Below are 23002 nucleotides of genomic sequence, written 5' to 3' on the forward strand. Positions count from 1 at the left end.
AGAGGGCCCTGCAGAGTTTGAGAGCAGCCATCCAGGTATCTGTCACAGCACTTCAAGATGCCTTGATCTGGGAAGAATTCAGTCTCCTCAGTCTCTTCTTTTCCCTCTTCCAAAGCCCGCATGCTGCTTGCATTTCACTCACTCCCCAGTGCACTGCTTGGCTGAGGTGCAGAGTACAGCCACATGCAAGGACAATCATCATAGAATCATAGAACGTCCTGGGTTGGAAGGGACCCACAAGGATCATTGAGTCCAACTCCTGTCCCTGAACAAGACAACCCCAAAATTCACACCATGTGCCTGAGGGTGTTGTCTAAATGCTTCTTGAATATTGTCAGGCTTGGCGGCATGCTGTGCTCTTCCTCCCTTTTCCTGCCCCATTAATTAGCCAGTTCAGACTTTCGAAGGAGGCAGTCACTGACCAATGCCAGGTGGCCAAGAGGAATAACTATAGCATCCAGTCTCTTTTATCTCCAGTGTGTGATCTGGTGTCCACAGCAGAAGTGAGGCAGATCAGCCTTCCATCCTGCCACATCAGCTGGCAAGGGCAGCTGTGTCCAGCACAAGGAGTCAGCAGAAGATGTAATCCAAGCCGATAGGCAAAGAGCTGGTTATTTTAAGGGATATTGTTCCTACTTGTCTAGACCCAGATCTGCTTGCAAATGTCTTTGTGGCGTGACAGTACCTGGAGAAAGTGTCCCACTGGCACTGTACAGCAGCCAAAATGCCAGATGCACTCACAAAAGCTATTACTGTGCCTGGCTCGGAAATGCTTGTCAGGGTCAGGCTGGCTACATCCTGTGACAGCCACCCTGAGGGTCTCCTTGGACCCTCTTCCTTGGGCCTTGCCTGGGAAAGAGCTGCTCCAAGAGGTTGCCTACGGCTGCTGACCTGCTGCTTCCCCAGAAAATCAGGCTGAAACGCTCCAGCTAAGGACTTGGATGGTGCCTTGGCTGTGCCCCAGCATTTGCTTCCTAATGACATACAAGACAGTGACTAACGTCATGTCCCCGCTGTGCGGTGTGGATGCTTGAGCAGGCCTGTCTGAGCTGGGCTAGAGAGGACACCTCTGTGCCAGGGTAGTGTGTTGGGCTGAGGGTGGCTGAAGGCTCCGTGGACTGAGCTTAGTGACCTCTGCTGCTCTGTCTCTGGCCCAAGTGATGCTCACCCTGCTGAGTGCCAACACTTTCTGCTCAGCTGACCCAAAACAGGTCAGAGCTGACCCATGAATCCAGCTCACAATGTTAATGCTTCCATGTTAACCCTTGCAGCTGCTATATCATACATCAAGCTGCAACCCTTAACACTGGTGCAGCCACAAGCAGATTGAGGGAGGAGAAACTTGCTCCTCCCCGAACGCAGCACCGGCCCCGTGAGTCCTGTGGGCAAAGAGATGCTCTGACAGCATCTCCCTTCCATCTCTCTGCGCTCATGGCATGCCGAGCCACTCTCCTCCTGCACAGATGCCAAACCAGCACCCTTCGCCTCCCCAGGTCCACCTTGTGCTGTGGAGTGGCTGGATGTGGTCCTGGCAGGGGTAGAGCTATGCTGGATGGGTCGGCCGCCTGGCCCTGGAGCTCTGCCTCTCAGCAGCAGTGCTGGCAAGCCCAGCCGGAGCATCCCTGTGTGCACCGCCGGGCTGCATCCCTCCAGGGTCCACGTGGGGGGATGCTGTGGCCACGACCCCCTGCAAAAACCCTGCTGGTAATGACGGCCTGTCGCAGAATACTGCAGTCGGCTCCCGAGTCTGGATTGCATCTGACTGTAATCAGGAGATATAACCCAATTTCCAATAAGGGGAGAGCTTCAGACACATTAGAGAAACAAGTGCCTGCGGTATTTCAGTCTAACGAAGGCAATAAATACAGGAAAGATTATATAAAATGAACTAATGTGTGAAATAATCTAATAGCTATACGTAATTTCCATTCATATACAGTAGTAATAGAATAAAAGCAAATGTGGACAGCCAGCAGGGCATTTAAATAAAATAATTTAGAATGCAGAAGGTTAATAATAAAAAAAAATAGTATCCATGCCTATGAATTAGTTGGAAATGCCAAAGAAGCTAATAAAGTATCAAAATGGTAATTTTGTAATTGACATAAAAGGGAGAGAAATGGATTTCTGCATGCCTGCAAATTAATATAGATTGATGAAATTTCACATGTATTTGACTTATTTGCTTTTTTAAGATGTCAATGAAATGTAGAGACAAAAGGCCTGTTTCTATGCAGCATAGGTCAGCTACTTTTTTGATAGATATGCTTTTTTCAAAAAAATTAAATTTTGGAGTTGAAACTGGTCAACATTTTTACTTAAAAAAAAAATATAGGGAGAGCACAAGAAGGCAGAAGGAAATTCTGATATTTGCCGAAGTAGCTCATTTTAGTATAGTTGAAATAAAATACTTTGTTTGATATTTCTGACACATATTTTTCACTTTTAATTTTCTAAAGGCACTACTCATAAAATTGACCTACATTAAAAAAAAAAAAAAGGAAAATAAAGATTTTTTTTTTTCTATAACAGAGGAAAGGGACAGAAGGAGATAATTGGAAGACAAAACAACAGACGTTATCTTGAGGTGAAACATTTCAAGTTGGTACAAAGCAAAAGTCTCACTGAAAAACCTGCAAAAAAAGTATCTGCTGTATTTCTGCGGTAATAGATGCTTGGCCATGAAACTGAAAAATGAATTATTTCCCACATTGTACTCTGTGTCACATTAAATCTAAATTATACAAGGATCCCAGATATGCAGATCACTTAAGCATGTGCTTAACTTTGTGCTCATGAGTGGTGACATTAAAGTCAATGGGCTATTATTCACATGATTGAAGTTAAATGCTTTTCTGAGCTTGCAGCTTTTGTACAACAAATACTTGCTCTGGAGAAGTCTAGGAAAAACGCAGAGCGAGTGTATCTATCAGCTAGAAATTTTCCAAGGGGACCAAAATTGGGGGTCAGTCTTGTACCTTATAAGGTCTGTAAGGGCAAGATTGTCTAATTGGATGGCTTGGATGCAGTGTAAATCTTCCACAGGATTGCACATTGACTACCAACAGACAGACATTTGTGGCACTTTCACACATTTCTGCACGATACGAAGGAAATTTTATATGGCGATGTCCAGAAGCAAAAAATATGCAGTCTTTTCAAGAGCAGTATGATTTTTATTGTCAGGAGACCTTTGTAGAGATATGAGTTAGCTGAATAGAAATAAGACCATGCCACTTCTGACTCTGTCCTCTTGTGATAAAACAGAATATTTTTTAAAATGCATAGTCTGATACACCTTGACACACACACACACAAAAGGGAAGTTCCCAAACCCCCAAACTTTACATTGTGGGGTAGAGCTGATTTTCTTTACACAGAACTTCTCTAGGGGCATGTCTTCCTGTAAATAAGTTGAACTGTGTTCAGTCTTTTGCTTAAATATGACCTTTATACATAACATTAGTGGTACCAACTATTGCTTACAAACATTGGTTCATAATGAAGTGTAGAGAACTCAGAGCTTTGATAGTCAGAAATTTTATGCCTTAAAATCTGATGATTTCTCTGCATCTCTTTGTAAATCATCAGTTACTATAGTATGAACAATTTACAAATACAACATAGTGCAGTATATATCTGTGTAATTGCATATTATGCTGAAGTCTTCATATTAATAAATAGCTATAAAAATAGCTACGGAGTATCATGTTAGTAATATATCTTTCTAATTGGTGACTTACATTTATTGTGCACATAAATATGATCTCAGATAATTTTTTACAGTTGTAGATGGATGCATTTATCATAGATTTAGTCATTCTTCACTCTTCAGATTGGCACAATTTTTATGCATTCTGAGATCCTTGGAACAAACCTCTGTGCCTGTGTGCTAAAAAGCGATTCAGTAGCTTTAAGGCTATAAATGTTTAAAGTCAGTGGGTTTTGAAGCACACTTTTCTCCCCCCACCTTAGTCCTACTTTCTTTGTCATTCTCCCTCTTTTTTTAAGCTCAGAGCTGCCTAGTGCAGAGTGGTGAGGAGGCTGCGATATACTTTAGCCTTGACTCAGTCTCTCAGGATTTTCTCTTTCCTGTTGGGGGATTTAATGGCAGTAAAAACTTGTAATGGGACTCTTTTGGATTGGTGCCAATTAAAATGCAGGTTAGTTGGGAACATAAGTAGGTAAGATACAAGAAGAGGGGATACTCAGACTGTAGGCTTAATTCATCCTTGCTGGAAAGGGAGAAATACAATGCCCTGGGCTTTGCCAGTGGCATGGATGGGTGTTGCTGGAAGAGGGATGCCAGCTATGGACCTGTGGCATGGTCCTTAGCTTGCAACTTCTGTGCTCCCCCTCACCACACCGTCCTGGCCTTTCCCAGATCTTGGGCGCCACTCAGTCTTCCTTTTCGTATTCCTTTACACCATTGCTTGGAGCACACCCTTTGGAGGCTTTGGGAACATTTGGTCGCTTCTGTGCTAATTGTTTGGCAGTCTGGAAAACTAAAACGTCTTTGGAGAGTTACGTAAAGGAGGAAGGAGGGGGAGAGCAAAGGATTGTCCTGCTTCTCGCATCAGTATAAGTCAGCGGAGAGGGAAGCAATGAATATTTTTATTTATTATTTATACGGTGCCATAAATGTACTTGGCACTCTGCAGTCGAATAAAAGACAATGGCCCTGCCGCCAGGATTTGGCAGCCTGAGAAATGAGAGCTGGCCTCCTTCATCTGAATGATCAGGGCTGAATTGCTGGTGGGGAGAGGATGGAAGAATGAGATCTACAGAATTAAAAAAAAACATACAACAGTTCCCCCCTGCCCTTTTGACTGTGACATTTGAAGTTTTATGTACATACATATACTTGATAAATATTTGGCAGGCTGTATCTTCCCAGGCGTTTTACTTCACCTGGTGGAAAGGAGGCCTGCTTCTCTCAGGTCTTTGGCTATTCAAGGTCAAACTCCCTCTCAGTCTTAGTGGCCCAGCAGGCTTGCTTGCTTCAGGTGTACCTGCTTCAGTGACCCAGGACTCACAAGGGGGAGATGTGGCTTTCATTCCTCTTCTGTCATCCCCTTGCAGATGGGAGGCAGCTTTCTGCAGAAGGCTAAGGGAAGGTGTTATCTCCCACCTCTGGGATGCTGCTGAGATCCCTCAGCTGCCCTACCACGAGTGCCCTGCTTTTTGTTTTGATTCCCTGGCTACAGAGGTGCTTAAGAAATTGTGCAATGTGATGACTAGGCTTTTCTAGTTATTTGGGTGAAAATTCTATCCCCAGTGAAGTCTTCGGGAGGTTTGCCAGACTTGTGCAGGGTTTCACCCTACTGCCCACGTACAAGGTGCTGAAGCAGGCCGGCTACTATTAGTGCTCTGACATGCCTTTCTCATTGAAAATGGAAACGCTCCCCCACCAAACTACATCCTCTGAATTCCTGTGTGTTTCATAATTTGTTAACTAGCTGTCTCATGTGCAAACAAAGCAGATTTCAAACTCCTCAGTACTTAGCTGCCACCTCTCCTCTCAAGGTCCTTTTCATCAGTTAATTTTCTCCCTCTGAATGAACATTTACACTTCTAATTATATTAACGTAAGTGTACTAACTGGCATCTTTCTGCCTCACTATTTTCTGTTTTGTGCTTGCCTGGGATTATTCAGTAGGTGCCTTTTGCCCAATTGTATTTAACTTCAAAGGAAGCTGACTTCCAAGGATGGAATACACGGCATAATTTGATACTGGGATAAGCAGATGATCTACATTCTCTCCATGCATGCAAGCAGAAGTTAAGTGTACTTTAGCTAGGAACCTATAACCCACTTAATTGCAACAGATATGACTGTGCTCATCTGATACCACATCTGTTAATACTAGGGCTGTGCAAGGAGCTTTCATCTCTGACAGGTGAAGTTCAGTGATTCCACTACAGTTCTGTTGTCTGTTCAAACTTGAGGGACATGTAACAGCATCAATGACTAGAAGCTGATAACTTGCCAAATGTGTCCTGAGGAAGTTTTAAAGCCTTAGTGTTACCTTTTGAATGGAGAAGCTGAATAGAGTCTGCATAATGCTCAGACACTTGGCAGACCCAGAAGAAATATGTTTTGTTGTTGGTGGATGGACTCCATCCACATGTGATGGTCTGATCCTGGAGTGGCCCCACAGACCTGGTGCATCTGTAACACCTGGGTCAGCAGAAAATCAGTGTGGTCCCAGCAAGCCCATGTAGGCCTGGCTAAGGAAGACATGAGACCCCTGAAATACCATCTGTTTGGGGCGATGCTGCACTGCCCGAGGTTTGCCATCTTCTGCTCTTTGCAGCTTGCAAAGAGGCTGCACAATCCTACTGTGTGCATTGCTCTGGCAATAACTGCATGTGATGGCAGCTTCTTTCACCAATTGGATCTCCGCTTTCATCTCAGTTATTTTACAAGGGCAACTATTTTTAAAGTTGCTATATTTGAACTCCTTTCTTTTGCTTTCACCTGCCCCCCGCCCCCACCTCTGCATTGTCCCTAGGTTTCTCTGTTCCCTTCCCTGACCCACACGTGTCCCTGTTTCACCACCAGACATTCATAGATATTTTCCTTCTTGTTTGTGGGTCTGACCCACCCTACATCTTCCTTTAAAAATGACTTTAATCTAATTCTTTGCCAACTTTGCTGCAATCAGCTGCACTGATAACTCCTTTCTCAGACTTATCTAGAGAAATTCATGGGTGAAAGCACAATGCAAAACAAGAGCAGAAAATCTGAAACATCACCAGGTACTGAATAATAAGATAAACCACAAAGTCAAAGGCTGAAGAAGCACAAGGTATTTTTATGCCCTCTCAAAACTGCATTATATTGGATTTGATGCTGTTCATTGCTTTTTAATTTTTTTTTTTTTTTTTTAAATAAATCAAGGCACATATTGTTTGACTGGTGAAGGCAAGAAACTGGAGTTGTGCCACTGCAATCTTAGGGCTGATTTCTGTGACTGGGCCAAACAATCAGAAAGAGTTGATGTGGTGACTGGACGCTAATCCGTGAGAAGTCCCAGCTGCTGCTGAAGAGGTGGAGGGTGATATTGTGAGGGAATGCAGAAGAAGTGAGGAAATCAGAGCTAGGGTAAAAGGAGGATCTGAAGACTTGCAGTCACTTAGAAATAGCTGAGAGTTCCACCTCGGAGTAAAAAATGTACATCATCTCAAAACTAGGTGACTGTGCAGAGGGGAGAGATGCTTTAGGAATGAAGCTCTACAAGAGATCAATGAGTAATAGAGGAAAGAGCTGCACAGTCTCTTTAGTCTGCTCTCCTCACAGATTATTGTCCCAGTGCTATGATTTAGGTTTGCATTATGATTTTCTGCCTACACTGTTGGGCTGGCACACTCCTAGCTAGGATGCTATTGTAGCAATGTAAAAGTGCCTCGCACCAACATACCAATCGAGTAGGCTCCACTCTGGGAATCTGTAAAGCACTTCCTCTGCCAGGACAGGTGATGGAGCACAGTTGTGTGGATGTCCCTATGTGCACAATCAAGCTGGATAAAGAAAAGAATACAATAGCAGCCCTGAAGTTGGTGCTGGCAGTGATGATTGACATTCCAGAAACCAGCTGGTCACCACCTGAATGCAGATCAGGACAGAGTTACAGTTTTAAAGAACTTACAAGCTGCAGATGACAAAACTAAAAGACAGAGAGAATAGGCTATAACATAGAGAAGCACTGAGGGGAGTAATAATGAGCATTAACTCTCACTAGCAATGCTTTTATTGTCTTGCTGTGAGCCTTTTTAGTGTAGTGTTCTCTCAGCATCTTGAGGTCCTAATCAGATTATTCTTGGTACGGTGAAAGTGGAGAGCATGTCCACCAACCAAAGGCAAGTCAATGAAAGACCTACTGAATACAGCCAAAGGACAGCAGTAGGAATGGCTGCAGGTCTAGATAATGCGTCTTGCAAAGAAAGACTGAGGGAACCAGGCCTCTTTAGCCCCAGTGCGAGAATATGGAGAAGAAAGAGCTCAATCGTCTTCAAAAACATAAAATGCACTTTCAGAGAAGAGACAATTCTGCTCTATCTGTTCAGGGTGAAGTTAACAGAAAATACTGTAGTTGGACTGCAGCAGGAAGGCTTTGGTTCAGATATTTGAAAGAACTTTCCAATAGTAAAGCCCTGGTGTAGATTGTCCAGGAAATGAGGGAATCTTCAGCACCAGCCATCTTCCTCAGCAGGCTGAATGAAGAGTTGTCAGGAATGGTGATGTCTAGGAGAGACACACTGGAGAGAACGAAGCAGGGCATGCATCTTCTCATGGCCAGATTCAGATTTATGATTCTGTGGCATTGATCATGGTGCAGCTGGGGGACAGAAATGTCATATTTTGGGGATATGAAAGGGACAAGCCTCCTCTCTTTGACACTTACCCATTAACTGTGAAGGAGTTTATTTCCTGGCTGAAACAGAGGATATAGAAGCAAAACAACTAGGGCAAGGCATGTTACTGTGATAGATCAAGACTTAAGTGTAGACATAGAGCTACCTCAGTATTAGACTGGAAAACCACTGACCCACTCTTTAATTTTTAACAAGTTCTGGATGAAGCTCCCATGCAAACAGCCAGATTGGATTCTCAGACAATGAAGATAGGTGCAAGCTGACTGCAGTGACACACAGCTGAACCAGAGCAAGAGGGGATAATTGAGGATCATAGAATCATAGAACAGTTTGGGTTGGAAGGGACCTTCAAAGGTCATCTAGTCCAACCCCCTGCAATGAGCAGGGACGTCTTCAACTAGATGAGGTTGCTCAGAGCCCCATCCAGCCTGGCCTGGAATGTTTCCAGGGATGTGGCATCTACCACCTCTCTGGGCGACCTGTGCCAGTGTTTCACCACCCTCATTATAAAAGATTTCTTCCTCATGTCCAGCCTGAGTCTCTCCTCTTTTAATTTAAAACCATTACCCCTGTCCTATTGCAAAAGGGCCTGCTAAAAAGTCTGTCCCTGTATTTGGGCAATGCAGAGAAGTTGTGCTAAAATTATGAACTCAAGCATGGACTTTGCTTGTCTAGCCTGATGTCACTAAATCTTACATTGCAGCTCACTAATAAATGCAATCTTTTCTCAGATATTTGGCCTGTGCCACAACAGATATCTGCTGGTTGTACAGCTGCCAAAAGAGAAAGCAGAGTGCAGCTTGTAGATACCTGCACAAAAGGTTGTGCCTGATGCCCTGATGGGCAAGTTCAAGAGAGTGGTGGGCACTTTGAGCTGTCTGCTACCCACAGCACCTGGCTCCCTGTACTTTTGGTGGGAGAAGCAGTCCTGAGGGCCAAATAGTCAAGTGGCTAGATTCAGCTGTGCAAATGTAGATATCTAGAGACAATACAGGTGTACCGGATTATCCAAAATACCCCCAGGTGCCTGACAAATCTGACACAGGGACTATGAGAGACCTGCTTCCAGGATGAAATTCCCTGGGGCATCTCATCTTGGTCCTTAACACTCAGGCAAATGAACTGAACCTGGAGTATCTAACATGGGCTCAAGCTCTTTTGAACTTGCAACTAACAGAGGAGCTGAACCTGGGGACTTTATCTTCATTGCTCAGAGCTGTGGGGCCATACAAAGTGAAAGAAGCCCTCCCAGAGAAGCTGTGTAAGGGTAAGGCACTACACATGTACATACACACAGACTGAGTTTTGCTAGCTCATTATGTTGTCCAGCAGGGGATTATTTCTTTTTTAAGCACTGTAAAAGTAGATAGACTGATAAAAAAGAGCCTTTTTGTTTTGAGAGCTTGCTGAGTTTGAGAAACTGCTTTCAATGCTATTGGCGAACACTTCACAGTGTAAACAGGGCCTACATCAAACAGATAAATAAGTGCAGATGTGCTTTTCTGTAGGAACCATTTGGTGATAGACAATATATTGAAAAAAAAATTCTCATCAAATTAATTGTGGCCAATTAGACATAACCCATTCCTCCCGTTCCTGAATCCCCTCCAATCGTGGCTGCCTGAATGGGAAGAGCTCCTATCACCTGTTTCATTATGCAGATTGATATTCGAACATCTGAGAACAATGCTGCTTTCTGCACGGCACGGCTCCAAATTGCTAATGAAACAGCTCTGCCAGACAAGTCACTTAAACCCGCTCTCACTGCTGCTGCCAACAGCTCTCATGGCGAGTTGCGGGGGGGAGCGGGGAAGGGGCTCTCTACTCTGAATGTGCTAATAGCCCCCAGTCTGTGTGTTTATCACTCTCCAGAGCAGGAAGGTTTCTGCTCTATGACTCTGAGAGGTTACTTTACCAAAGCCATGGTCTGATTTGGACCTAATGCTTCTTGATTTCAATCTGTGGAGTGAGGGGTTGAAGAGGCGGGCAGCTGCTGGGCTCTCAACACAGATGTCTCATGTCCCCAAGCTACCCCAGCCCTTCAGGCAGATTTGGTGTCTGCTTCCTACCCCGATCTCTAGCATCCAACTGCCCCCAATGTTTGATGCGAAACCAGCTCCATAAGGGATTTCTCTCATGGGTGACAGTGTGTCACATCCATCACCTTGGATATAAGGGGAACATCTCATGACTGAGGCCCCATGGTGGGTGAGTGGGAGCCTGCAGGTGAGATGCACATCTGCATGGGGCTCTTTGGATGCAGGGCTGCAGCCAAGCCCTGTAGGTTCCCTCTCAAGCAGTCACCTCTTGAGGAAGGCAAAGCTGGGCAGTAGGACAGGGCTGCTGCTGCACTGAAGTGTCAGGTGGGGGACCTACCAGTGCAGACCCTGTACAGCCCTGTTTGCTGCTCCCTGTGACTCCGGGCAGCTGGGTTTGCTCAGCAACAGGTGCAGTTGCTTATCTTCCCCTCCGCTGATATTTTTTTGCCAGAGCCTTACAGGGCTCATGTTTGCAGATGCCTAAGGCAGAGTAGTTGTGACTTAGGGCTCTAGCAGGAAAAACATTTACATGAAATGATGGGCAAATTCTCTCATTAATCTAAGTTCTGATCCTTTCTGTCAATATCTGTGGTTAATTCCTTTGTCGATATTTACTGAGGCATTGTAATTACCTCTGCACAGGCTGCCTCCATGTAGTGGCCCCTGCATTGTGCCTCAGCTTCTGTCTCATGTCTCTCAGACCCCTTCTAGACCAGCCTGCCAAAGTGCCCTGCTTCCCTGAGGCTGACACTTCTGACCCAGGCCCACTCTTCCAGCCCTTGGCAGAAGACAAGTGTCTTTCCTTACTGAACTCTTCGAAAACAGTGTCAATTAATACTCCTCCTATGGATCTTCTCCAGTTTCTCCACACATGTTCCTCCACCATGTTGCCAGGAGAGGACACACTCCTTCCCCATCTGTCTTACATATTTTCTGGGGAGGCTTGTATGTCTTCTTGTTCCTTCTGTATGAGCTGCTTGAGGCAGAAGTGAGCTCAGAAAGATGTAGCAGTTTTTGATTCTGAAGAGCTCTTTGGAGATTCCTCCATCCCTGGACTGAGCTGTACTGACCCACTGCTTATCAACAAATATGGGGATTTTTCAGCTGCCATCTCCTGCTAGAAAGTTGCATGCATATACCACCATTACTTCTCACATGTGAAGAAGTTAGCCACTTCTCTCTGGCTCCGAGGGCTGTCAAGCCAGCTGGGCATCAATTTCTTTCAGCTTTGCTAACAGCAAACCAGGTGGCTGGGGATGTGTATTCCTCTTAGCTACTCAAGTTAAAGATCTCTGGTGTGGGTCTCATATGAACGCTTTCAGACTGTTTCCTGTCTTGTCATTCAGTAGGCTATGGTTGAAGAGTGTGTGCATGTGGGTGTGTGGTGAATAATTTGCATTTGCAGGTCTGTTCTGACTGAGGAATGAGCAGGGGGTAAGGGATGATGAGTTAATGTGCAGTATGTGGTCTCGCAGAAGCCATCAGCCTGGCTTCCTTCTCTAGAAGCATGCTTTTCCAACTGCTGAAAACAGTCATTTCTTGAAGAGGGATGTTTTAATTTATTGATTGATTGTCCAGGAGGTTAAAGATTAAATACAGAGCCTTTTACCTCTGACTGCTAAGATGGGCTCTCGAACACAGCAGAGACAAAAGATAGTTCAGAGGTGGGATCATTTTTCTTATCACAGCCCTGCCTGATTCTATTATACTTCTTACTCCAGTTCATAGATGCAGTGAATGAAGCAGACAAAACTAGAGATTCTATCACTGGGAATGGAGGGTGGAGGTATAAAATGGACATTGGGTGGGGCTTCTTTTTCTCTTAACACTCTTTGGGCCCAGAGAGAGGCTGTCATAGCTGCTGCCTCTCTAAAGGACGTGCTAAAGCTGAGGTCACACCATTGATGACTGGGCCTGTCTACTGCTTGCCCTGCTGACTTTACCCTGTTGGAAGGCTTCATGGGGATGGGGTGTGCCTCATCTGCCCTCAAGACTGGGTTCTGCAGTGTCTGGGGAAGCAAGTTGCCCACTTTGCAAACTCCTATTTCAGCATGTCAGGGGGGAGACTGTGTGCCTTTGTGTCTCATATAGCAATGCCCTTCTTGTGGTGGGCCCCCTAAGCTGCTGCTATAATCACCTTGGTAAAAAAAAGAATAATTTTAGCATGCTGCAGTGATTTTTCTCCCATCAAAGTTTATTTTCATTACAGGTTTTGATAGCTCTGAGTTTGTCTTTATCCCTAGGGAGTGTGACTAGGTTCTAAGAGCCACCTTACTGCCTGTTTTATGCTATGTGAAACCTCTTTTTTTTTTTTTGGTGATGTGCCAACCTGTGGTTCAAAGAACAGTCCTGATGTTTTCTATTGGCTTAAAGCAGTAGGACATGTGTTCTCTCTCGCACACTTAAGTGTGCATATACAAGCCAGCCCATTTCACCCCCCAAACTGTAGAGATGATTCCTTGCACACATAGAGGAGTTGACTGGTACATAGAAACAGGTGATGTGAATGGTGTGTTCACCTACTCACAGACACAGCTGCTGGTCACCCTTATTGCTGAGATGCTGTGATTGAGATACACTGCTTTAGTGGCTTTGGCATCCTCAGCTGAGTTCATCAGGTTCCAAACTGGTTTTGAGTAGAACACAAGAACAATGCTTATCTGCATGTTTTTTAAGCTATAACAATAGACTGCAGCCACATTGCTGCTATAGGAGGTGGCAATACATGCCTGCATGTATTTGTGTACCAGGTGAACTAATGCTGTTAAATGGGTTTGGTCTGACCATTAGCATGTTCTTAGTGTGCTTCTCAGGTATATACACACAGTCACAGTTAAGAGTTGAGAATTAGCACCAGGCAAGCTACTCCTTGGTTTATCAAGAGTGGAGGCGGCTCCCCTCCATGTAACCTACCATTGTGTCTTTTCTTTACTGCTTATATAGTTCCTGGCTTACAATTCTGTGTTCCTTCTTGTCTGCTGCTCCTAGGGGTTTTAAGCCGTCTTGATAATTGACAGTCTAAATTCTACTGCTCATAAAACCCCAGAGACCATTGATTATGACTTGAGTTAAGCAAGTGGCATACAAAATCTCACAGCCTTGCAGCCATAGTGGAATGTTATGATGAATGTATTTCTTGGGAGCAGCAAGAGGTCTGGAGTATTCTGCCAGCTCTGTTCTGGGCATCAAATGTTACTAGTGACTTGCAGCCACTAATAGCATTTCATTTGGGACATTTGCCCAAAAGTTTGAAAGCTGATCATTCGTTTGGTAAAGTGGGTGTGAGGTGTTCTGAGAGGCATCTCTCCTCATTAATTATTTTTCTACTTCAGTCAGAATCAGGAAGTGCAAAGGCATCCACAGAGCTGAAAAATATACTCCTTAGAAACTAAATTACACTTTGTGGATAAAATGAGCACAGATTTTATTGAAAATCTTTCCCTGACTGTGTTCCAAAGCCACTGTTGCCTTTTCCCTTTCCTTTTTCCTTTTATCTAACCTCCTTTTAATCTTTGATCACTGGCTATTTTATGCACTTAATACAGAGTGGACAAAACGATTGGGTTGCTCAAATTCACTTCTTGTTTGAAAACAGTGAAATATCACCTCAGTAACGTTTTCTACATGATGGTAAAATAAAATCAGAACTGCCTTCTGAGAAGAGTGTGTTCTCCCATCCAGATGACTGCTTCTTGCTGAAAGATTGTGAGAAATGTTCTTTTTCTGTCTCCCCAGTTCCAGAAACCCAATGACTTCTCACCCCCTTTCCGCTTCGGGACGGTTCCCAATGGCAGCACAGAAAGGAACATTCGCAACAACTACCCTGAAATGCACAGCTACATGGTGAAGTTCAATCAGAGGGGGGTGGATGATGCACTGTTCTCGCTGAAGACTGGGTGAGGCTTCCTTCTTCCATGCTTATGCACCACAGAAACCTGACTTCTTTGCATGCTTGTTTGGAAAAAAATTGTGTGGGGTTTGGAAAATGAGCCTCCATTATCATGTTCAGTGGTTAAAAGTATAACAAGACCACATAAAGCACAGGAGAATAATTCTGTGGTTCTCTTAGCCATGTTTTTCTATTGAAATTTGTATAAGAGTTTCTGTTTTTGCTGTGTTTATAAGACTATTTCAAAAAAACAAGAAGATCTTCTGTATCCCTCTGTGTATAAGCCTTGTGTGTATTAGTCCCAAAGACGCTGCTTCATCAAGATGTTTCATGCTGATGGGTCCTTATGCATACACAGGAAAAGCTCACACACCTCTGTGGACAAAGTTTTTTTCAGAGCATTTATACTGTCATCTGGAAATTCCTTTGTTTTCTCTCCTTCTGTGTATAAAAGATTACGTTAATCAGGAAGCTGAAACAATCCTTGTCAGACTAATCCCACCCCAGTGTATCACTAGCTAATATAGTGTAATGAAAGGTGTGCTTGAAGCAAATAGGTTGGAAGTAGCCCTTCTCTCTGGAATATTTTAATATCAAGGGCTGAACAAAATATTTTTTGAATAATAAGGAAGTATATAAAATGAGAGCATTTCCTTGGCTAATTTTGGAAATGTGGGAAAAATCATTAGCAAAAATATGTTTGAACAGCTCATCCTATTTTAACAGCAGTGAACCTGTAAAAGATCTAACCTAAAATGCCATTTTGTAAGCCTTTGTCCTTTGTAATTAAAGACCTCCTCCCAGACCTGACCATTTTGATTGTCAGAACCCAGCCCCAGTGACAAAATAACATTCTTCCTTACACTTGTGTTGCACCCTTATGAGAAAGATCATGCCAAAGCACAAATGAAGATGTTCAGCCAATTTATTTACTAGATTGACTGAATATTCCTAAACCTGTTTGCCAGGTTCAGAGACACTCAGCCCATTATATATGACTGTACTGTTGTTGGATGCCATCCTGGCAAGGTACATTTGCCAGGATAGTCATCATCCAGGAAATAAATATTCTCTGTCCTGGAAATATATGGATGAACTAGAGTTCATCACTTGCGGTAGATGTCATCCTGGCTTCATATCCACTCTTGGACAGACTTCCCCACCATACGCATTTGAACTGAGATAATCACCATACTGGAAATATATGTGCAGGAGGTGTATTGAGAAGACAGTGTGGGTGTGAGAATGTGCAAGGTGGAAGGTCTTTGGTCTTTTATCGGAAAGTGCTTCATTTCAGATCCAGTGGGAGGATTTATTCACCGTCTGTCTTTGGTTACATGGAAGACGTAGTCCTCTGAGACTGCCCCCCACACCAAATCATTTTTTGCAGCGAGAGGAAGGCTCTTGTCAGTCTGCTGTGCTGTCTACCCATCCCAGCCCATAACGGGGATTTCTCTGTGTTGAAACAGAATTTTTCTTGTGGTTTTCAGCTGAGCACACTTCACCACAGAGCTACTCATCATGGTAAACCATAAAGCTTTTGTCGTGGACACTTGACATTAGTAGTGCTTTCCACAGTAACTGGGGAGTTAAACATGATGTTCTGACTACATTTAATCTGAAAAAATCACATTTTGCTCAGCTAAGTCATGCCAGCAGTTTGAATGGGAGATAACATTTTCCTTACTCTAACCCCTACTTTGCTATCTAATATTGATGCATTTTATAAAGGATTTTAGGTTCCTTTGAGATGAAAGGAAGTACAGAAATATAAGCTATTCTTAGGACTATAGATCCCGTTTACTTCCTCCTCATTCATCTTTATCTTACAGTGTTTGTATTTCAAATTTTCTTTCAGATCAGAAATTATGATTATTGAAGAGTCAGAAAGGAATAGACAGTCCTCATTTATACCCTACCTTCACCTGTGGACAAGTTCTAGGTTCAGATTTTAGTTAACTCTGATGAAGGTGAAGATGCAACCTATTGTAGTCTATCTCAAAGAGGTTCATTTCTGCCTTATTTACCTGAGAACACCTTTGAACTCATCCAGACTCTATCTTTTCTATACTATACCTCTCTTATTTCTTGCACCTATGCAGGAAGTTGGATGCTTTCATTTATGATGCAGCAGTGCTAAACTACATGGCTGGCAGAGATGAAGGCTGCAAGCTGGTGACGATTGGGAGTGGGAAAGTGTTTGCCTCCACTGGCTATGGCATTGCCATCCAAAAAGACTCAGGCTGGAAGCGACAGGTTGATCTTGCCATTCTACAGCTTTTTGGAGATGGTAAGTGCTGAGAAAAAAGAGGAGCTGGAGTTTTCCTAAGAAATACCATGTTTTGCATGTAAGAAATAGAAGTTCCTAGCTCTGGTGCTACAGACTGGAGTTGAGAACAGAACATTGTTAATGAGAGTTTGTTAGAGGTATTACACCAAAAATATGAGGATGTCACTTGTTTTATGTTGCTGATGTAGGGTAGCAGTATCATCAAAAGTGATGTCAGAAGTGTTAATCATCTGCCATCTTTCAAGACAGTAAAGGTTTCATAGAACCGTCTCAGATGTGTATTTGAAAGATATCTTGTGCAAAGGCTGTTTTTTAAAAACAGGATTTCTGTTGTGAACTTTTCACTATCCTTGAGGATTTGTCATGACCCAATCTACTAAATATACTGGACAGTTTGTGGTCATCCCATGCTTTATAGTTCTAGACAGGATCAAGCCATGCAGAGTTTGCAAAATTAAAACATAAATATTTCTGGATGAAAGAGTTAACTCAGTTTTTCCAAAACCTCAAACCAAACCAACCAACCAACCAACCAAAAAAAAAAAAAAAAAAGAAGGAATTGAGACTCAGAAGCATATTTTGAAGTGACTTTTTAATCAGAACAGTATAGTTACCTAGTCCATCTCAACCTTTACATAGAAATTGCTATTACTAAAAAAAGATACTCATGGGATAAGGAGCTCCTTCTTAGAAAATATTTTCCTGGCTTTCCCTTTCCCTTCCATATTACATCTTGCTGTGTCCTTTTTTTGAATAAATAGCATTCACAGGTTATTTTATTTATAAGTATTTTTTTCTGAATTCTGAACATAACATATGGTATAATAAATATGGAAAGAACGTAGCTCTGATATACTTCAGCAGAAAATTGACTACCTGACGGATAGGGTATTCTGTCTCCTATACAGCAAAATATGTATTATTTCAAGAAAAGACCTAAGTTCTCCATAAAGCTTTAAAGACTGTGCTATGGTGCCACATAAATATACAGATTATTTTTTCCCTGTCACTGGACTGGAGGTTGAAAATCTGAAAATCTAACTTTCTAAACAGTGTGAAAAGAATTGCCAACCTGAAAAGCTGGTTTGTTTCTGGATGTCTTGGTCTGTGTGAGAATGTTTCTCTCTCTCCTCTCCTGAAAACAGCATAAAGGGAGTAAGTGGGGTATGAAATTAGACTACAGAACATTTGTTCCTAGCTGATACAAATTAGTAATTCTTTTGATTGGTCAAAGGGCTTGGAAGTATTGAATTTGGACAAAATTGAAGAGAAGAAAAACAGGTAAAAATGCATAAATATTTTTGGGAACATTGCACCTACTTTGACTGAGCTGTGGAAAGAGATGGAAACAAATTCAAAGTCAGACATTTTGATTTTTTTAAAAAAATCAACATTTTTATTTTTGCGCTGGAAACGTACAATGTTTTCATTTAGAAGTGACTTGTTTTTGTCTACCAGTATCAGTCACGGATTTTTCCCTTCATTGACCTAATATGAAAGTGGAAGTTTGTGAGGCCAGGTCTTCAGTCATCTGGTGGACAATTTTTTCAGGATCTCACTGTAAATATTTGGCAAGTGTGATAGCTGTGTTCTGTGGTACAGCTTTTTGTGTCTAATATCTGGCTGTGGAAAAATCCTGTTGCCTTCCCCGTGACAAATTGCACCTGCCCCTTTCAGAAGGACTGTCAGGATATTTCGTGGATGTAATAGATGTGCAAAAAGAGCATGGCCACTGGAAGTGACCTTAGATCAGCTTATTGCTTTCAGCCTGGCCCAGCTTGAGCTCTGTAGCCATTTCAGGCCTATCTAACCTGTTTCTTTACTCTTTCTGTCTTTCTAGGTGAGATGGAGGAGCTGGAAGCACTGTGGCTCACTGGCATTTGTCACAATGAGAAGAACGAGGTTATGAGCAGCCAGTTGGATATAGATAACATGGCAGGTGTCTTCTACATGCTAGGAGCAGCCATGGCCCTCAGTCTCATCACCTTCATCTGTGAGCATCTCTTCTACTGGCAATTCCGCCACTGCTTCATGGGCGTCTGCTCTGGCAAGCCTGGTGTGGTCTTCTCCATCAGCAGGGTAAGTGTCATTAGCTAGCGGGGAGGAATAAAGGATTCATTCAGACAGTCTTAGGTATTGGAGAGGGGGAAATTCACAAAGACTAACACAGGTGGCATAGAGTGGTGGTCTGCAGGGTAAAGGCTGGCATCTTTTCATCGTTAGTGTTGCAAGAGCATCTAACGTTTTTCTGTGACATCTCTGGTCTCTGCTGGATTATGGTCACAGAAGCGGAAATTTCACATGGAAATGAAAATGCAGTATAGAGAAGAGGTAATGGTAACTGTCTGGTCCTCCAAAGTGAGTTGAGAGGAGGCAAAATTTGGGGACAATAAATAATGGTGGACAACATAATCAGAAATTCAGGAGTTTTTTCATTGTCCTCTATATTACAGCTGTTCAGCTGACCTTATCTTGACCAGAAATGTGCTATCATGGACAGTCAGAAGTCTCTAAACAAAAGCCATGCCCTAAAACACACAGGAATTCTTCCAGAGAGGATGACCACATGAACTTAGGAATTGCCTTGTGCAAATCTGCCTTAGGGCAAAATATTTACATTTAAAGCAGATTCTAGTCATTTCTGAGTCATTTTTCTGCTATTAGTTTAGCTAGCAGTGTCCCATTTGGAGCTTTTTTTTCTTCTTTCAAGCCACTGGTCCCTTCTCCTGATCCATTCTGAAGTGAGGTCAAACCTTGGCACTTTTGACCTCAGTGTCTGATATAACAGAATTAACTTTGTGCAGGGAGTATATAATTGCCACATAACATGTAGTTGAGGAGAAATGACAAAGTCTTTTGAATATAGAAGCACAGCCTCTCTTCTATATTGTTAGCTTCCAACCTGGTCCAGTCTGGAGCTCAGAAGGTGGACTGTGTTTGGTCATCCTTAGCTAAGTACAGATTATTTTATTCTGGGGTTATCTGTTAGACATGGGACAGGTTGCTGAAAATTCTGAAAAGTGTTAATCATCTGCTAGCTGCTGAGAAACCATGGTAACATGGTGTGATCGTGTCCATTTCACAATTGACATTAATCAGCAGGTGCCATTTGGCAGGCCAGGGAACAAATGAGCCCCTTGCCTTGTGCTCGTAGGGGTAGCCCTTGAAAACAGTCTATGCCATGGATAAAAAGAGCTAGTGGGGAACATGGAGGAATCAGGCACTTCTGCTGCCTGATTTGAGGTTGAATAGAGGACTTTTGCTTTCAAGGTGTCAATTTGGAGCCTTTTATCACTGTTAAATTTAACAGAATGCAATTAAAAATTCTATTGTACCTCACTCAACCAGATGCAAAAGACCTAAATACCTATTCGGCAGTCCTGCTCTTTCTCTGTTTCCTTTTCTAATCTGTACTGAAGATTAATGTAGCTAAGTTTATGACAAATGAAGCTGTTCCCTTTTTAAGATAGCTTCTGTCTCATTGATTCACTGATGTCCAGATGAATTTCAAGGGCCGAAACAGGCTTTCTTCCTCTCATCCACACAGTCATTTGTCTTGATGATTTTGCTCCCAAGGATATTATTTTGCCCATTTGCAATTCCATGTTACACCTATTAGATTTGAGTAACTCTTACAGATGCAAGCAGGTATTCCTGCATCCTGCAAACCAGAGGAAGAGGAATAGAGGGGAAGGAAAAAATGTGAGGGGAGAGAAAGAGGGGCAAAATAGCAAGGGTTGGTAGAGCAGGTCTGAATTGATTTGATTGTGCTTCACGACAGAAGGCTGGCAGGCCTTGCTGCCCTACAGGGACATGTTCTTGCTGCACAAGGTGCTTCCCAGTCCAGGTCCCCTTTCATGTATTCTTTGCAGAACCATTCACCTTCCTTCTTTCTCTCATTTCAGGGTATCTACAGCTGCATCCATGGTGTGGCCATTGAGGAACGCCAGTCAGCAATGAACTCGCCCACGGCGACTATGAACAACACCCATTCCAACATTCTCCGCCTGCTTCGGACAGCCAAGAACATGGCCAACCTGTCAGGAGTCAATGGCTCACCACAGAGTGCCCTGGACTTCATCCGCCGCGAGTCGTCGGTCTATGATATTTCCGAGCATCGCCGCAGTTTCACCCACTCAGACTGCAAGTCTTACAACAACCCCCCCTGTGAGGAGAACCTCTTTAGTGACTATATTAGTGAGGTGGAAAGGACCTTTGGCAACCTCCAGCTGAAGGACAGCAATGTTTATCAGGACCACTACCACCACCACCACCGCCCCCACAGCATTGGCAGCACCAGCTCCATCGACGGGCTCTATGACTGTGACAACCCACCCTTCAACGCCCAGTCGCGGTCCATCGGGAAGAAGCCCTTAGACCTGGGGTTACCTCCTGCCAAGCACAGCCAGCTGGGTGACATTTACGGCAAGTTCTCCTTCAAGAGTGACCGCTACGGGGGCAGCGGAGCCCACGATGACCTGATCCGCTCAGATGTCTCTGACATTTCCACTCACACAGTCACCTATGGCAACATTGAGGGCAACGCAGCCAAGCGGCGGAAGCAGCAGTACAAGGACAGCCTGAAGAAGCGCCCGGCCTCTGCCAAGTCCCGACGGGAGTTCGACGAGATAGAGCTGGCTTACCGCCGGCGCCCGCCACGCTCGCCTGACCACAAGCGCTACTTCAGGGACAAGGAAGGGCTACGGGACTTCTACCTGGACCAATTTCGGGCCAAGGAGAACTCGCCACACTGGGAACACGTGGACCTGACAGATATCTACAAAGAGAGGGGAGATGAGTTTAAGCGTGATGCAGGAGGAGGAGGGAGTGGATCCTGCACCAACAGGGCCCACCACAAACACGGCTCGGGTGAGTTTGGCGGAGGCAACGAGCACAAGCACGGTGTTGTGAGCGGAGTCCCAGCACCGTGGGAGAAGAACCTGACCAACCTAGACTGGGAGGATCGGCCCGGGGCTAATTTCTGCCGTAGTTGCCCTTCTAAGCTTCACAACTACACGCCATCGGTGGTGGGGCAGAACTCCACCCGCCAGGCCTGTATCCGCTGCGAGGCTTGCAAGAAAGCAGGTAACCTGTATGACATCAGTGAGGACAATTCGCTCCAAGAGCTGGACCAGCCGCCTGCTCCTGTGCCCGTGGCCACCAGTGCCACCTCCTCCTCCAAATATCCTCAGAGCCCTTCCAATTCTGCCTCCAAGGTGCAGAAGAAGAACCGCAACAAGCTCCGCCGGCAGCACTCCTATGACACCTTTGTGGACCTGCAGAAGGATGACTCGGCCCTGGCCCCCCGCAGCGTCAGCCTCAAGGACAAGGGCCGCTTTTTAGAGGGGAGCCCCTATGCCCACATGTTTGAGATGCCAGCCAGTGAGACCACCTTTGCCAACAACAAGTCCTCAGTGCCCGCCACCAGCTACCACCACCACAACAACCCCGGCAGCAGCGGGGGCTACATGCTTAGCAAGTCGCTCTACCCCGACCGGGTCACCCAAAACCCTTTCATCCCCACTTTTGGGGATGACCAATGCTTGCTCCATGGCAGCAAATCTTATTTCTTCAGGCAGCCTGTGGTGGCAGGAGGGCCCAAAGCCAGGCCAGACTTCCGAGCCATCGTCACCACCAACAAGCCGGTGGTCTCAGCCCTTCATGGGGCTGTGCCAGCCCGTTTCCAGAAGGACATCTGTATAGGGAACCAGTCCAACCCCTGTGTGCCTAACAACAAAAACCCCAGGGCTTTCAATGGCTCCAGCAACGGGCATGTTTATGAGAAACTCTCCAGTATTGAGTCTGACGTTTGAGTGAGAAGGGAAGAGCGCGGGGAGGGACTGGGGGTGTATGTGGAGCATGGGAGGGCGGGGTGGGATCAATCCCAATGGCTACTCTCCTGAGTTGTCGTTAGTTTGTGGGATACTGGAGTTCTGAGTAGTGCAGCACTGGTGACAAGTGCCACCTCTTTGGTTTCCCCTCTTCCTCCTCCTCTTTCTCCCCCCTCCCTTTTTATCTCTTTTTCCATATTCTCGCTCCTCCCATTCTCCTGCATTCCTGACCATTGCACTTTACAGTGACATCGGAGTTGGATATCCTCGCTCGTGATTTCAGGAAGTGGAGAAAAAGGCAGGGAAGGGGTGGGCTGAGGGGGAGCAGCAGTGACTCTAGCATCTCACTTTTGCTGGCTCCTGGCAGAGAAAGGCATGTGTACACACACACGTGTGTGAGTGACAGGAGGAGACAGCAGAAGCAATGTAATGGACATGCAGGAAAATACGCTTGCTCAGGCAACTCTTCCTAAAACTGCCTAAAAAAGAATAGTGTTTGAAGATGTGGAGAAAGTGAAGAGGGAATAACACAACTAACTTGATGATGCACTTATACGTTAGCTATACTGAGGTT

At 44.4% G+C, this 23002-nt stretch overlaps 1 protein-coding gene across 1 annotated transcript in view; it reads left to right on the top strand.

Moving 5' to 3' along the window:
* Window positions 1–22410, top strand: part of GRIN2B (glutamate ionotropic receptor NMDA type subunit 2B) — a gene marked incomplete at its 3' end in the record, with an annotated part of 167377 nt that extends 144967 nt beyond the window's left edge. Inside the window, exons 9-12 of the mRNA XM_080342529.1 lie at window positions 14154–14314; window positions 16410–16597; window positions 18438–18676; window positions 20503–22410. Of these exons, the coding sequence (XP_080198655.1) occupies window positions 14154–14314; window positions 16410–16597; window positions 18438–18676; window positions 20503–22410 (2496 nt within the window). The remainder of the gene's footprint in view (window positions 1–14153; window positions 14315–16409; window positions 16598–18437; window positions 18677–20502) is intronic.
* Between the last annotated feature and the right edge of the window lie 592 nt (window positions 22411–23002).

The sequence above is a fragment of the Nesoenas mayeri genome, assembly GCF_963082525.1.
Source record: "Nesoenas mayeri genome assembly, chromosome: 1".
NCBI lineage: Eukaryota > Metazoa > Chordata > Aves > Columbiformes > Columbidae > Nesoenas > Nesoenas mayeri.